The sequence below is a fragment of the Macaca nemestrina genome, chromosome 9, assembly GCF_043159975.1.
Source record: "Macaca nemestrina isolate mMacNem1 chromosome 9, mMacNem.hap1, whole genome shotgun sequence".
NCBI classification, from domain to species: Eukaryota; Metazoa; Chordata; class Mammalia; order Primates; family Cercopithecidae; genus Macaca; species Macaca nemestrina.
The window spans coordinates 19,058,760-19,076,342 of record NC_092133.1 but is presented as its reverse complement, the minus strand read 5'-3'; the positions used below and the strand labels follow the sequence as shown (position 1 = coordinate 19,076,342).

The 17,583-nt window shown below is 44.3% G+C and overlaps 1 protein-coding gene across 21 annotated transcripts in view; it reads right to left on the bottom strand.

Annotated features, from left to right (window-relative positions):
* Nucleotides 1-17,583, bottom strand: part of LOC105467111 (actin binding LIM protein 1) — a 389,869-nt gene that overhangs the window by 181,221 nt on the left and 191,065 nt on the right. Inside the window, exon 1 of one of the 21 annotated variants that reach the window (XM_011716562.3) lies at nt 16,648-16,808. The exons of the other annotated variants lie outside the window; for them this stretch is intronic. Within the exon in view, the coding sequence (XP_011714864.2) occupies nt 16,648-16,663 (16 nt within the window). The 5' untranslated portion in view covers nt 16,664-16,808. Of the gene's footprint in view, nt 1-16,647; nt 16,809-17,583 lie in introns of those variants that run through there. 21 annotated transcript variants of the gene reach the window in all.

Here is a 17,583-nt window from a genome sequence, read left to right as displayed (position 1 = left end):
GTCTCCCTGCGACCCCCACCTCGGTGTCCTCTCTTTATATTTACCATAGTCTAAGCATTCTATTTCTTTTTTCTTTTCCGTCTTCTCCATTACAAGGTAACTGCCATTGTATTCCCAGGGTCTGGCACAGTTGTGGGCACAAAGTCAGCACTCTATAAATGCATGTTCAATATGTTCATGTTTTGAATATCAGCCTGGCTTTCTGTCTCTTTTCCAGAGCAACAGTCTTTGTGTGAAACTGAAAGTCGGAAAAATACCTTGGGTTCACCAACAGTATCTACTATCAGTTAGGTAATTTGAATGATGTCAATACCACTCAACCGATGACAAAAGATAAAAGACTCATTTAAGTCTCTGACTCAGGAAGAAAAAAAAAAAACACCTGAAGGAAGGAGTTGATGGACCAGTCTCAAACCAACCCTGGCTAAGTTCTCTGAATGAGAGCCACACAACAAAGCACAATTTCCAGCTGACCTGACCTGCGGGGAGGAGTTTGGGTGGCCCCAGAGCCTTGGAAAAGCTAAGTGGCATGTCCCCAGAACAGGACATGATGAGTAGAACAGCCAGCAGGGACTGCTGCAGAGCAGGTGGGCAGCTTCCTCCAGTGGGCTTCCTGAGCACACATGGCTTCCAGCCTCAAACACTTTGCAACTGTTCCTATGATGCCAACATATTCCTGCATCGAAGCATCATTAGCCACCTCATTTCATTCCACAACAAAAAGACCGGTGTCATTAGCTTACTTGCCCAAGGGATCTTGGCACCGAAAACCCAACAGGTCAAGTTCCTTGGTGAATTTCTATCACTGCACAGTAGAGCTTACTGGTCACGGGAAGCCACTGATGTGGTCCTGGAGTACTGTGGCATGACAAAGGTGACAAAGCATTGCTCTACTTGAGGCAAGCTGGAAGACATTGTCCAGTGAGTGGAAAGGGGTGGACCCTCCTGGGTTCCTCGACTCACCTATCTCAGCTCTACTTACTTTCCGGGGTCCCCAAACTAATCTGTTACTAAACTTCAGCTCATTGGACACATTGCCCTGATTTTACTTAGTCAAAAGGAATGACAGTAGTAACAGAAGGAATAGCAATTACTGAGCTATGTGCCGGGAGGTGATAGGTGACCAGGTATTGTTTTAAATGCTCTATGTGGATTAATTGATTCAATTTTCAAGATAGCCCTATTAATTGGTACTATCATTGTCCTTATTTTCTGATGAGGAAACTCAGGCAACAGGAGGTTAAGTGACTTGCCCAAGGTGGCATAATTAGTAAACAGGCGAGCTGGATTCAAACCCATGAAGACTGATTGCCAAGCTCCCATTCACAATTAGTAAACAGGCGATCTGGATTCGAACCCATGAAGACTGGTTGCAAAGCTCCCATTTATAAACACGACTTACTTTTTAGGCAAACCTATAAAATCCTGAAGCTTTAAGGAATAATTTTACAAAGCCACCAAGGCAACTGAAGGACAACTGTACCACAAGGGGCAAGTGAGAAAAAGAAGGATATATACTATAGGAAAGGGTGTTCAGCCTCTGAAAATCCTAGCCGAAGGCAGTTGAACACTGTCTCTCCTTCTGGTTACAAATTTAATTCTCACTACCTCCTTTTCTTTTTTTTTTTTTTCTTTGAGATGGAGTTTCACTCTTGTTGCCCAGGCTGGAGTGCAATGGCGCGATCTTGGCTCACTGTAACCTCTACCTCCCGTGTTCAAGCCATTCTCCTGCCTCAGGCTCCCGAGTAGCTGGGATTACAGGTGCATGCCAACACGTCTCGCTAATTTATTTATTTATTTATTTATTTTGTATTTTTAGTAGAGACAGGGCTTCGCCACATTGGCCAGACTGGTCTCGAACTCTTGACCTCAGGTGATCCACCTGCCTCAACCTCCCAAAGTGCCGGGATTACAGGCGTGAGTCACTGTGCCCAGCCTCTCACCACCTACTTCTTAGTCCTGCGTTATCTGCAAGGCATCTCGGGCCATTCCTTCGGATCTGGGTTGTGCTCCTACCCTGATGCTTAAATAAACTCCACAGACCAACTGACCTTCATTAACATTTATTGAGCACATGGCACAGGCCATATTTGAAGTTTTTGCACACTACTTCATTTAAATTAACCCTAACAATAAAGATACGGAGTGGGAAGTATGGGTTTTTTACCCCATATTTATTTATTTTTTATCAAACTTTAGGTTAAGTGTGGGCAGTGGCTCACACGTGTAATCCCAGCATTTTGGGAGTACAAGGCAGTAGGATCGCTTGAGCTCAAGAGTTTGAGACCAGGTTGGGTGACGTAGCAAGACCCTGTCTATATAAGAAAAAAAAAAAAGTTTAAAAAACCCAAAAAAACAAACATGCTTATAATGCATGATGGTAATTGCCTGCCCCACTCCTCCCAAACCCTCTAGGCAAATGTGCTCAACTTTCAGTGTTTTTTCTTAACACTATGCTTATATCAACTCAGCCATTAGCTACTTACATCCTGTTTCTGCAGATGAGGATTCGGCTCTTACCAATATGCCCATATGACAAATTTTGGTTAAACCCATGGTCAGTGTTTACACTTTGAGAATGTAATTATTGTTCTACTAGATTCTGTAGTGCTTTCTATGAATAGATTCCCTTTCTTGCACAATGGTTTTTGTTCTCTTAGATTTAATCATTTCCCTTTCTCCCACTTGCCTAGCTCCTGATGAATAATCCATCATGTTTACTACCTATTTTTGTTGTGATCTACTAATAATTCTTTCCAATGCTCAAACTCACCAGATAACTCATCAAACCTCCCGAAGTGAAGACAAAATTGGAGGTTCTCAGTATTGTTTTAACTGAAAAGAACCCTGACTCTCAGACAGGTTAGGAGCTTGGCTCTATGTCCTCCAGGAAGTGGTAGAGACGGGATTTGCCTGCTACCAACTGCAGCACCAGCTCCCTGGAAGCACACTACCCCTGGGTAAAGCGGTGCAGGCTGCGGCTGCACAACTTCAGAGGGTGCTGCCCCCGACTCAGATGAGAACAGTGCCCTGGAGAGGCAAGGCAGAGGCCCTGTTAACAGGTGCCTTCCAATCTCGTCTCCAATGCTGCTCCTGGTCATCTTGCACCACACTGGCCCCCAACCTGGAAGTACTATGCTGACTGCCGACTCTCTGGCTGGCCTTGCTTGCCTGATTCATGTTTAGTAGTTGGCTTCTTTGTCTACTTATTATGCAAAACTACCGTATTAGTGTTGTCTCACTGTGGTCGTGTGGTTTTCATGGCAGGCATGGCCTTTCCCTGGGGGTGTCTCCATCATATCAACTCTCTCCAATGGCAAGAAGCCACTCCTGGGCTCTTGTTGCAAAAGTCCAAGTGCTTTTTAAATCCTGTTGTATATTGCAAGGGTGCTTCCAAATCAAGATAGGGGTGATGACAGACATGCCCTGCACCCAAGCAATGGTTAAACCTTTCCTGCTGCATGGAAGGCCTGCTGACAACTCACCTTTTGGACATTCCTGAGGGAGGGGTGAACTCTCTCCTAAGCCCTTAAATCATATATATATATATATATACACACACACACTTTTTTTTTTTTTTTTTTTTTTGAGACAGTGTTTTGCTCTGTCGTCTAGGCTGGAGTCCAGCCTAGCACGATCTCAGCTCACTGCAACCTCCACCTCCTGGGTTCAAGCAATTCTCCTGCCTCAGCCTTCCAACTAGCTGGGATTACAGGCATGCATCACCATGCCTGGCTAATTTTTTAATTTTTAGTAGAGATGGGGTTTCACCATGTTGCCCAGACTGGTCTCAAACTCCTGACCTCAAGCAATCCACCTGCCTTGGCCTCCCAAAGTGCTAGGATTACAGGTATGAGCCACTGTGCCTGGCTGAGATGATATTTTTTCTGGAAAAGCTCTTATACTTCAAAAATGAATGCCATCCAGCAAGTAATGCTCAACAATGTAGATGAAGAGCTGGTCACTGAGGGATGGTATGACACGTGACAGACGGTCCCAGCCCTGATCTCGCTCCTCCCTCCCTGGCTGCGAGGCAAAAGCAAGGACACAAGGCGAGCATGGTGAACACAAAGAGGAGAGGCAGACTTGTAGGGAAAAGTAATCCCAACTGAAAAAGCAACTCCAGAAATACCAGGCTTGAAAGCTGACATGGGCTCTGCGAGGGTTTTCTTTGGACTTCCAGCTGGAATTCAAACAGTATTTTACTCTGAATTTAGCAGTTGGGTTAGTTCTTAATTGTATCAAGCACCCAAGACAGATGACACCAAATTCCTGCCAACTTCTGTTAAGGATAAAGTGGCAAATGAAAGATTCAGACATTCTTTTGTCAAAACCTGTCCGGTTGCAAGTGAAGAAACTCAACATAACCCAAACATACCTAGTAGCACAGTAACAGGAGTACTCAGAATGGAAACATGGTTGCCCACAGAAGTACCTTATTCTATTTCATCAATAAAAGTTTAAGTAGTTAGTATAGAGGGTCTAAGCCAGTGCTTTTCAGACTTTGGGTCTTGAACCACTGGAACATAAAATAAGTTTAATGGATCATCACCAGCATACTTAAAAAGAAGAAAAGAAAATAGCAGAGAGTAAAGGTAAGTATTGCTTCATGTGAGTTTTATTTCAGCCATTTATATGCATGTGTGTATGAATCCTGGGTCTTGCTGTGTAAAAGTGTGTTTCTTCCTGGGGTAGGCATGGTGGACATGTCATTAAACTCCAAACCATCACTGAGAGGCCCTTTGACTGAGTCCTACCCACAGACATGTTTTGTTTGGCCCGCACAAATACTTTTTTCTTCAGAAGGAGTCTCACTCTATCGCCCAGGCTGGAGTGCAGTGACATGATCTCGGCTCACTGCAACCTCCACCTCCTGGGTTCAAGCGATTCTTCTGCCTCAGCCTCCCGAGTAGCTGGAATTACAGTTACGCACCACCAGGCCCGGCTAATTTTTTGGTAGTTTTAGTAGAGACGGGGTTTCACCATGTTGCCCAGGTTAGTCTTGAACTCCTGACCTCAAGTGATCCGCCCACCTCAGCCTCCCAAAGTGTTGGAATTACAGGCATGACCCACTGCTCCTGGCCACACACAATATTTTTAAAAGATAAAGTGAAATCGTTTGTCAACATTTAAACATCTGGAGATTTTACATTAAAATCCCTATTTCCAGCTGCTCTTGAAAACTGGAAGGCCTGGCAACTTGACCTGCATCCCTCTGTGGGACCTAGGATGAAGGACAAAGTAACTCTTCCCTTTACGGAGGTCCATGCTCTCTAGTTGGCCCCAGGCTCCACTCAGGTCACCTGCCTGATTTTCGGGGCATCCATATGTCTCACCCCAGTTCTAATCATCCTTAGTTCCATGTGACCCACGAAGCTCCCCACTTACCTCTCCTTATGTCCACTGCTGTATCACGTGGCCAAAAGGCTAAACTGAGCTGCTTGCATCTCCTCAGACAGGAGCCATACTTTATTCCTTCTGTTTTACCCATGTGAGTCCCTTTCTCTCCATCCTCTTTTTATCCACTATTCCTGTTCATCCTTCAAAGCCCAGTCTTCCGTGACCACCCAACAGCATTAATCACTTTCTGTCCTGCAGTCCCATATGACTTTCATAGTTCCCCTTTGGGTACATTTCACATTGTATCATAATGACTTATCTATGTGTGTCCATTTCTTGCTAGAAAGTGAGTGCTTTCTGGTCAAGAACTGCATTTTATTTGTTGCTATATCTAGACGGCTTATCTCATATTAGATTCTAAAAAAACATTTCCCAAATAAGAATAACCATCTCCCTAACCCATACACCTCATTCATTCACTTATTAGTTTATTCCACATTCAGTGAGTGCTTACTATGGAGCAGATGCTGTGTAATGAATACAAGTTGAATCAAACACCATCCCCAACATTAAGAAACCTACAGAACTCCTCAAATACCAATCTTAAATGCCCCCTTTCCATAAAGCCTTTTCTGATTCCCTTGGAACTGCAGCCCTTCCTTCCTTAGAACCTCCACAGAAGATTGTTCATCCCCCTTCTATCACCTGGTGTCCCCTCCATTTTGCATTCTCCATCGGCATCCCTCTCTACACCTGCTAACCCATTCATCCACTAACGGTAGGATCTTTTCAGTGTGTCGGGTTATTCTCGAAGTGCCTCACAGATAAGAGACCTCAAGAAAATTGTAATGTGATCAGGCCACTACTAGAAGCCCTTTGCCACAGCTCATTGCTATTTCTGAGTTTTAGGCTAGGACTTCTATACATGTCAGAAGTGGTAGCATTTTCCAGGTAAGCAGGGACAGAGGGGCATCCACTCCTTCTTTAGTGCTCAGCACAACTGGGCTCTCGTCCTGCAGACTCCAATCACCATCACTCCTAAAACTGCTCCTTGATGGCCATTCAGAAGGGGTCCCTCAAGTGGCACATGGCAGCGGTCCGGTGGATACCCACCTAGCTCATGTGTCACTACGAGAGCCTCCATGGACCCGGGCACCCAGAGCCCCTATCATTTTTCCAGGAAGGGAGTACTCAGCCTTCTCTCCCATTCCCCATCAGACACTCCAGTGAGGAATAACCTTGACATCTTTTCCTACGATCCACTTTTCTTTTTTTTTTTTTTTTTTTTTTTTTTTTTTTTGAGACAGGGTCTCACTCTATTGCCCGGGCTGGAGTGCAATGGTATGCTCTTTGCTCATCGCAGCCTCGACTTTCAGGCTCAGATGATCCTCCCACCACTGCAGCCTCTTAAGTAGCTGGGAATACAGGCACACACCACCATGCCTGGCTAATTTTTTGGCGGGGGGGGGGGGGGATTTTTTTTTTTTTTTTTTTTTTGGTAGAGACAGAGTCTCACACTCCCAGGCTCAAGCGATCTGCCTGCTTCAGCCTTCCAAAGTGCTGGGATTATAGGTATAAGCCACTGTATCTGATCCACTTTTCTTAAATAGAGAACAACAGAAATAAACAGAAGAAAAAATAAAGACTACTAGAACATAGAATGCAGTTGACTCTTGAACAACAAGGGTTTGAACTGCACAGATCCCCTTGCACACAGATTTTCTTCTACCTCTGCCACCCCTGAGACAGCAGGACCAAACCCTCCTCTTCTTCCTTCTCCTCACCTGCTCAGCATAAAGACAAGGAGGATAAAGGACTTTATGATGATCTACTTCCACCAAATGAACAGTAAATACTGTACAGTGGTAGTAAATGAAACACTCTGAGCCTAAATAACATATTTTAATTCCTCAAAGATTAAAGAGGGAGTGGTAGCCTTTGTGAGCCAAGATAGCTGATGAACTCTTTTACTTTTTTTTTTGTTTGTTTTCTGAGACAAGGTCTGGCTCTACTGCTCAGGCTGGAGTGCATGGTGATTTCAGCTCACTGCAACCTCTGCCTCCTGGGCTCAAGCCATCCGCCCACCTCAGCTTCCTGAGTAGCTGAGACTACAGGCATGCATCACCATGCCTGGCTAATTTTTGTGTTGCTAATGAACTTTTACCCAAAAATTCCAAACAGCTCTATGATTCCAGGTAAACATGCTCACCTAAGTCTTGGAGACAGGAACGACACCTGCAGAATATGCACACCTGTGCCTTCATTCTGAATTAATGTTGCCTTCTCCAAGTCATGCTGAGCCCCAACTCACCCCCATGAAAAAATACCTTAAACTTCCTGACAACCTTTGCTCCCAGTATCATACACTGACAGCAGTTTCTTGGCCACTGGGATCTCATAGGTCTGCTTCATTATGAAACATGGCTTTGTTTCATCCTGCAGGAGCGCCAGAGTGACAGTGAGGTTCTTTACCTTCTTTTTGCCATCTGTGCACGGTGAGCAAGATGAAATTTGCAAAAGGGAATGAAGAAGCGAAGTAGCTTCTTCATAAAAATTCATATAAAAATTTTGAGTTACCCACTGGTAGGGCTGGTCATTTTACCCACAGAAACCACAGATTACCTGCACAGTGTCAAAGTGTGGTCCCTGAATCAAGAACATCAACATTATCTGGGAAGTGTTAGAAATGCCAAATCTCAGGCCTTCTCCTAGACCCACTGAATCAGAAACTCTGATGGCAGGGCCCAGAAATCTGTGTTTTCACAAGCCTTCCACATGATTCTGATCCCAGCTGAAATTTGAGAAGCCCTGTCCTAGACAGTAATTTCCTTAGAAGTATTAAAAAAGCCAGGATCTTCATAGTTAAATGCAAGTATTCAAACAAGCCAGCCTGTTTGATTGCAACAGGGACACACAAACTCACCCCTGGTCCACCCCCAGGGGACACTGGACCATAATAGCATTAATCATGTCAGTCTGAGCACAAATACAATGTTTCAGAGAAAAGAGGTCATGCATAACAAATATTCACTCTTCCCACTGTTAACAAAATTTGCCCTTGAATACACAGCTCCTGCCAGTTTGGGATAAACATACCTCTCAGTATGAGTCACCATCAGACAAACACACAATGAAATAGGAAGCTGGGTTAGTTTTTACTGTGGTGTGCCTGGATCAAACTCAACCACAATGGGAAGAAATCCTGCACCACTCACTGATCACTGAACCTTCTGAAAAGTTCTCTGGCTCTTTAATGCTGGCTCAGGAAAACACTCAGCACTTTGACTTTGGCATAGGAGAAGCCAACAATACCAGGATCCTCTTTCTTGACCCCCAGGGCTGTGAATACGATGGCAAAGAGGGCCACCTCCTCAAAATGAATCAAATGCCAAGATACGCTTCTTGGTGGGGTGAGTCTCCTGCAGCACATCTTCTGCAGGAATTTGGAAAAGTCAATGTGTTGTTCTTTAAAAGGAACTCTCTCTGATGCAATACAAGTTGTTCATCCTTCCTGGTCATTTGGCCTGGCATGGGAAAGGTAAGAAGCAACACCATCTCCAAAGTCTGGGAGTAGCTAACAATAGATGAGGCCCAACTTCCATTTCAGATGCCCACTGTCTACATATTCTTGACTCCATTCCTGTCATCAAAAATTGCCCTAAAGAGCTTTGAATGCATTCAAGTCAATGTGTTCCTTCTCTCATATTTATTTATATTGTAGAAGTGACATCTTTTTCTCTCTGGATAAACATTTTTTAGACATCAATAAGTAGGTGTCAGAGGGCAGGGGATTTGCTACGCTTTTTTTTTTTTTTTAAACATGTGAAATCCTTTCCCTTAGCTTTGGAAATCCCATTATTCAGACAGTACCTCTGGAATGAAGATAAACTAAGCAGAACCACACTTCTTGGTAAGAGTAGCACTTTCATTTATAAAATAGTACGAGCAATTCACACTTGGATTGCTTTCTCTGAAGCAGAATATGATGACAAAAACTGAAGCACCCCTCCCCACAAAGACGGGAAATTCACAGTTGAGTAGTGTGAATAAGTCACTGATCAAGAACAATTTATTCTGAAATTTGTAGCCTTGTAGGTCTCCTTTAATCTATCACTTCCCTTTAGACCCTACTTAGGAAATGTCCTTGTTGGTGGTATCTCCTTTAAAAGACTAGAGCTTTTGAAGTTAAGACAATCCAAGGGCAGGTAGGGGTGAGGCATTAAAATTCAAGCTGAGGCTACGAGTGGCCAGCATATGTGAAAGAGGATGTCTGGATAGTGACTCAATAGTCATTGCACACATGAGGAATTATTACCCACAGTGAAAGACCTACCTTTCTTTTTTTTTTTTTTTTTAAATTATTAACAGTATATTTAATAAACTCACAAGAAACTCAACCATCCAATGTATTCTGACTGGAGTGCAGCGGCGTGATCTCGGTTCACTGCAAACTCTACTTCCCATCTCCACCTCCCAGGTTCAAGCAGTTCTCATGCCTTGGCCTCCTGAGTAGCTGGGATTACAGGTGTGAGCCACTGCCCCACTCCTTCACTATTTTTTTTTCTTTTTTTTGAGACAAAGTCTTACTCTGTCTCCCAGGCTGGAGTGCAATGGCATGATCTCGGCTTACTCCAACCTCCACCTCTTGGGTTCAAGCGATTCTTCTGCCTCAGCCTCCCAAGTAGCTGGGATTACAGGAGTATACCACCACGAAAGACCTACCTTTCTTAGCCTTTCTGAGGATGGAACAGAAGTGGGTGTTGATTACACCAGGCAGCGTGCATGCATCTGAGTGTCTGTGTGACTGTGTGTTTTGGGAGGGCAGATAGCATTAGAGGCAGCAACACTTCACAGCTCCTAAGGCTGTTTTACAAGACTGTATATGAAGTCAAATACTTAAGAGAAAGAGCACTGTCCTAAGTTGCATAGGTGATGACTGTTGTTTATCTGGTGTTTACTTAGGTGCACAAAGTAATTCTAGAAGAATTCACAGAAGGGATGGGCCTTCGAGGAGTTCTATAAGGAAGCCAAACTTGAGTTAGATCTTCGATAAATACATAAAACGGGGGTACAGTATGTCTCACAAGGTGGGTAGACAGTATGACTGAGGTTAGAGTGGAAAAATACCACCCCTGTGGTCATTCAAAAGGTAAAAGGGCTCAGGGTGGACATTAGCACTGTAGGCAGAAAAATGGATAGAAAGCTTAGCTTTTCTACATGATAACTAAGTGATCTCTGACCTCCTGTGAGTCTCCTTTCCCTCACCTATTAGGGGGAAGATACTACTTACCTTCATGGGTTCGAAGATTCAAGACAGTATATACGAAGCTCCACCATTTAATATGTGTTCAATCACTGACAGATTTAATAATAACATTAAAATGAAAATAAAATAAGACTGGTTTAGAAGAACATTTTTTTAGATGGAAGCAGGGAGGAGGTATTTTAAGGACTTGAAGAGAACCCTGCATGACAAGCAGGAAGCTTGGAACCTTACCTTGTCATTTGTTTGGGTTTTTGAGCTGGGAAATATGATGATTCAGTGTCCTAAAAGGATTACTTTGGTGCCAGGGTGTAGGTCACATCTGAGACACAGTATACCACTGTTCTGAGGAGCTGCCAAGAACAAGGCTGCAGTGGCTTTTAGATGTGGCAGGAAGGGGCTACTTCCAAACCATAAAGGGTGCTGGACCCAGCAGCTTGAGGCAGAAAGGTGTGGTGTTGACTTCCCTGTTGATGCCTAACATCTGAATGCCTCCTGTTATTCCAAAGGGAAAGCAAGGCCTGTTTCTAATGTCATCTTCCTTAAGGTAGATTGTAACAAGCTTGTACAAATCGGCCAAGAAATCTCAGAGTCTGCCCAAGAGGTACGAACTGGACTACTCACTTCTAATCACCCCTCAGTCCTTTATCCCCATCACTGGCTTAAGGTCTATAAAACTGAGCTCATCTCCTTCCTCCCACCGACCTCCTCCCTTCCTCTTCACCACTAACAACGCTCTCCCACCCCACATCTGATTCCACTCTGCTCCTCTTCAGTCCTCCTTCCCAAGCCTAGCCACATCTCACACTGATGCCTGCGTGTAATGGGTTAGATTGTATCACCCTGCAAACTCATCTACTGAAGTCCAAACCCCCAGTATATCAGAATGTGGTCCTATTTGGAGATAGGGTCTTTACAGTGGTGATCAAGTCAAAATGAGATCATTAGGGTGGGCCTTAATCCATCGGGACTGGTGTCCTTTTATAAAGGGGAAACATGGAGTCAGATAGGCACGTAGGGAGAATGCCCTGTGAACAGGAAGGCAGTTGCTTTTACAAGCCAAGGAACACCAAAGATTACCAGCAAATGTCCAGAAGCCAGGGGAGAAGCATAGGACAGATTCTCCTGACAGTCCTCAGAAGGAATCAACTCAGCCAACACCTTGACCTCAGGCTTGTAGCTTCCAGAACTATGAGACAATACATTTCTGTGGTTTAAGCCGCTCAGTCTGTGGTACTTTGTTACAGTGCCACTAGCAAACTGATACCTGAGCTACTTGGGCTCAAAACTTTAAGATCATTTGTTCTGAATTCTTCTCATTACAACCACCCAACCTGCTGTCAGGCCCCATCAGTTCTAATGTGGTAGCTTCTCTCGAATCTACCATTCTCTTTTCATTTCAATGTATTATATGTCCACATATCCCCAACCTTTAAATCCTCAGTTTAAGAGCTGCCTGCTTCAGGGAGCTCTCCTGATCAGCATACTTGGAAGCTAAATCTCCCACCTTTGACCTGCCAGAGCACTGGACCAATGCCTCTTTAAATATCTATGTAATAGGAGTTATTCGTGAGCTTATTTACTTCCTCGATAGGTGGTAAAGAAGCAGAGGGCAGCTGTTGTATCTTCGGAACCCTTGAGAGCTTCCTGAGTACCCAGCACTTTGCCTAACACAGAAAAGGCAAGCAGGAGATGATAACAGAATAGGGAAGTTTCCTGACCAGAATGGGGCTTACAGAATCCTAAAGGAAAAGAAAGAACTAAGCTAGAACATCTCTGTAGACATATCTACTTTAATGAAGAGGATTATTCCATTTTCAGCAACTGAAATGAGCTGGAAAATAGGCCCATAAATAAGGAGGAAGGCCTTTATTAGTCCTTCTGCAGCTTTAGTATTTGAAGCATCTGTTTCTGCCAAAAGCTAAATGGTATCAAGGAGGAGTTGTGGTGGTCTGATTGACTTCCCATACAAATTGTTCACATCTTAGTCCGGGCACGGTGGCTCATGCCTGTAATCCCAGCACTTTGGTGAGGCCGAGACGGGCAGATCACCTGAGGTCAGCAGTTCGAGACCAGCCTGGCCAACATGGTGAAACCCCATCTCTACTAAAAGTACAAAATCAGCCAGGCATGGTGGTGCACACCTGTAATCCCAGCTACTCAGGAGGCTGAAGCAGGAGAATCACTTGAACCTGGGAGGCAGAGGTTGCAGTAAGCTGAGACAGGGCCATTGCACTCCAGCCTGGGCAACAAGAGTGAAACTCTGTTTCAAAAAAAAAAGGACAAATTGTTCACATCTGTCACCCTCTGTGCTCAAGGGAATCCATTAAACTAAACCTTAAAGAGAACTGTGACCAAGGTGTCTTAGCACCCCACTGCTCTCTACAGCTGTAGTTCTAAACTGGAGCAATTCTGTTGCCCAAAGGGCATTTGCTAATGTCTGGAGACATATTTGATTGTCATGAGTAGGAAGTCAGTGCTGCTGGTATGTAGAGGTCAGGATTGCTGCTAAACATCATACAATGCACAAGACAGAATCACAAAGAATTATCTCTCAAAATATCAGTGATGCTGAGGTTGAAAAATCTTGCTCTAGAGAAAGTACTTGCCTTGTGGGTATGTGTATGTGTGTGTCCCTACACACATGAATGTCGGGTGGAAGGTGAACATCCTTCCACTTAGACGCTGGAATGAGTTTCACTGGGTCCTGCTCTATCCCAAAAGTGAGTTGGGCCATCCAACAATGTCAGAAAACTTCCAGGAAACAAAACAAAACAAACAAAAAATGATGTGCCTAAATGTAAAATTCTATTTACCTTGAAGTTTGTCTTGTGGCTAAATTCTTAGACTTTTCACATGGTTTCCAAACCATAAGCATTCTTTATTATTTAAACTAAGTGTTTATAGAGCTTAATCGCTAACAGTTGCTTATTTTTATTTTCTGTAACAAAGATAAATAATAAATCCCTTTTGTATTCTTAAAACTTGCACTGGAACACACATTAGCTAGACAATTACAGCTTTTAAAATGAGTATAGTGAGCCTCTGGAGTACAGATGGACGAGCATCTATTTAGGAAGGCAGTTATTGACAGATAAACCCGCAGAAATCTCCTGTGCTTCTCTGTTACAGGATACAGCAAGGGTAAGGTACCCTTGAAGACATAAGAGAAATAACCATTTCATCAAGATTCTGGAATCAGTAAGTGTCTGCAGCTGGAAGTGAATGGGTACCTGGTCAGGAGAACAAAAGATAATGAGGTCAAAGGATGTCAGCAAATGCCACTCCACACTAGTGGAGGCAATCAGCCAGTGTGCTTTCTCTCCAGCCCATGTCAGCCCCAAACCAGGTATCTTATCCTAGAGAGAAAACTATGAGGCAAGCCAGTGTGAGCTCTAAGTGGCAAGCACAACAGAGTCTATGCCACTCCCCCTTGGGCCAGCCATGTTCCTCGGGATGGACACTGCCAGGACCTGAGTCTCCTCAAGTTGATTCCTGACAGCTCCACAAGGAAGGAAGGAGCTAGGCTTTTCTGTGAACAAGAAGAAATGGAGAGGATTGGAAAAGTTTCCGAATCAAGAAGACATAGTTTCCTGTTCCAGCTCTGACAACGGGCCAACCTGTTTTAGTTGTTTGCTGATCTACAGTGCGGTAGACACTAAGCTACGCACTGGAAAGTTAAAGATGGAGACACAGTGCCACTCCTGAAAGGCTCACCATCTTGTGACAGAGACAGCAGCTGTCAACACACTGGCAACTATGGTCTCTCCTCCACTGGGTGATAAGACACAGAGAATGAGCACTTTGTCTACGATCTGCTGTGTGACCTTGAGCAACTTACTTACCCTTTCTGGTCCCCAGTTTTCTCATCTCTAGGATGAATGCATGGACTAAACAATCCCCAGTGCCTTTCTCACTTTAAGGGCTATGATCAAGTTCCCTTTTTTCTATGGAAGCCCTTGTGTAACTACCAAAAGCAAACAAACAAACAAAAAATGAAACAAAACGAAACAAACCTGCCTTTCTCTGTTGAGGGCTGAGGTCAGTGCAATCAGAAAGTAGTGGTGTGGACTGACACAGACCTCAAAATAAAAACAGAACAGCCTTTAATCAGTGGCTAAGGGTTAAGATAATATTAGTATGTGACCTCTCGGTGGCCTGTCCAAAGTGTTCCAGTTACAAGGTGGCCACTGACTTGTAGAGCAATGTGAACCCAGGCAATCTAAGCTTTGGAAAGTCTACAATGACTTAGAAAAAGAGCTGCTATTTGAGGACTACTGATTTATAATATATGCCATATATAGCAAGCCTAGGTCTTCCAAGAGTCCCACAGGAATGGAATGAAGAAATGGCTTTGTAATTCCCTTTCCCATCACTCATAAATTACTCATATCAGGGAAACAAACTTAAATCCATTAGCAACAGAGATGAGGGCCATGTCATAGTTGGGTGGGAGCTACAAATGAAGAGATCTGACCTGCAGTAAATGTCAACATCTGTGTTTGGTACTGAGGGTTCCTGGAAGCACTCCCAAAAGAGTGGAAATAGTATTAGAAGCACCTTTATTCACACCGAATCATTTCACTCAATTACCATATACCCACTGAAAGACCAGCTACAGCATGTGATTACTAAAAATCTACAGGAGCAGAGTGAATAGAGCACAATCACATTTCTCTTTTGTCCTGTGGTGCAGCCTTTACACTGTTAAGCTCTGAGGATCCTGTATGTCAATCCATCCATTAGTATAATAGAAGCAAACGGAGTTTCAAGCAACAAGGATCAACTTGAGTTCAGCATTTTCATCTTAAGTCAATTCCCTGTAGTAGCTTTAAGATAAAGGAAACACAGATAAGTCATTGAAATGGTTCAAGACCGCCCTGAAAGAGTAGCTGTCTGTGTTTAGGGAGGAAAGAACGTCCCCACGGTAAGAAAATGTGACAATAAATCTAAGAGTATTAGACAGCAAAATTAAAGAGTGGTTATTTACATTATAAAATCATTTGGTGAAGGTCCCTAAGACATAATGAAAGAGAAAAAAATAAGTTACAGAAAAACGATCATAGAAAGATTCAATTTTTATATTCAAATGTGTCTGTGTCTCTCCAATTCCGGTCTAGAAAGGTCTAGCAAGATACACAGTAACCGTTAACAATTTTATCTCTAGAGAGGAGAGGGGAATTGAAGCTGACAAGGCAGAAGTGAGGGGCTTTCACTTCCCCTCCCTATTCTCCTGCAACATTTTACTTTCTTAAGACAAGGTGTATTTATATATTACTTGAATCACTCAAAACAAGCATTGCGGTGTTCTTTCACATTTCCCGGAGAAACAAATCATTTCAACTATCATTCAATTCTGAAAGATGTACCTTCCATTTCAGGACCACGCCTAGTGCATAAATAACGTACACCTGTTCAGGCCACACCTGTCCTCTCCCTTTTAATACTCTCCTTGTGATGTGATGTAGTTTCCTTTGCCATGTGCAGCATCCTTTAAGAAGGTGTTTGGAGGAGTGATTAGGAATAATACTGAAATGACAGGTTATACACGCAGAGCACCTGAAGGCTTTAAAACAGACCAGCTTCTCCTTTCAGCCGGATCTAGCGAGGCCTGGGCATGTCCCAGCACCACACAGCCTAGCCCAGGCAGGAAGAGCCCTTTCATGACATATGTTAATTAACTTATTGATTGGTGGAGCGCGGTGGTAAGAGAGGAAGGGAATGATGGTTGGGATGGGGGGCAAGACGGCAAGTCTCAAACACAACAAAAAATTCAAAATGCAATAGCAATCAAAAGAGACACACATCCCAGAGCTCAGCTGTGCTCCAGAAATAGGATGTGCTTCCTTTGCGGTGGCGAAATTCAAGATTCTGAACGAAGTCTCGGTTCGATGGAAACCCAGACTTCACAATACAGAGCTGCTCACACCGAGAACATGTCCGCCCGGCCGGCTTTCGATTGATCATTCCCCGTTAGGTGGCCGAGCCCTGCGGTGCCATTCCAACTTCTGCAACCATGCACAGTGATCGATATTTAAAATTACCTTTTTCCTTCACCATGGCAACCGGGTCCTCCGACGAGCGGGACCGAAGAAGGAACGAGGAATAAACTCTGGGAGTGGAAGCGCGCCTCGGCAGACAGATTCGCGGGCGCTGGGGCGGCCAGGAGAAGCCCCGGCATCAGCTTGTGAGGTCCGGGGCTGCGGTCTCGAGTCCCGCCCCGCCTCGGCGGGCCCCGCTCCCACGCCCGCCCCGCGATCGCCCCCGCGCTCTCCGCCGCCCGCCCGCCGAGCTGCAGCCGCGCCCTGCTCGGGGACTCTGCCCTGCGGCTGAAACCACTCGCTACAGCTGCTGCTGTAACAAATGCAAAATTCCACTGTCCTAATCTCTGGTCACTGACACCACCTTGTATTCCTCGCGCCGAGGACGGGCTATGAAAGGCTCCCGAACGCTGGCCCCCTCCCACAGTCTGATAAATGATTGCCAGGAGGAGGAGGACCGAGCACCAGCTAGAGACGATTCCAATTAGTACGACTAGTCAATGGTTAGCTTATGGGCTCCCTGTTACAGTCGCTTTCAATGTTTACTACGGCTTCTTTCAGGCAAACTGGATAAATAAAATTGGCCTTAATGTAAAACAAAAACAGAATAATGATGCTAATGGCAATTTCAAGTTCACTTTCTTACGAAAAATGAATAATGACATTTGGTTTGCACGGCTGCTCCCCGCTAGAATCTACCTGAATGGGGTTGGGGGAAGGTAGAGACAGTGAGAGACAGCCCGGGAAGAGGATCTTTCAGGATTCTATTCCTTATCCAGGATCCAATTCAGGATCAAAGTTAAAGTCTGATCTATCCATTGAGGGGGGATTTTGACTTCCCCTTCTCCCTCTGTTTCCTCGGAGTTTTTAGACAAGCCCCTTGGATGTGCATATGCCAGGGAGGAACTAGTCACGATTAAGGGACAAATAGCCTCATCT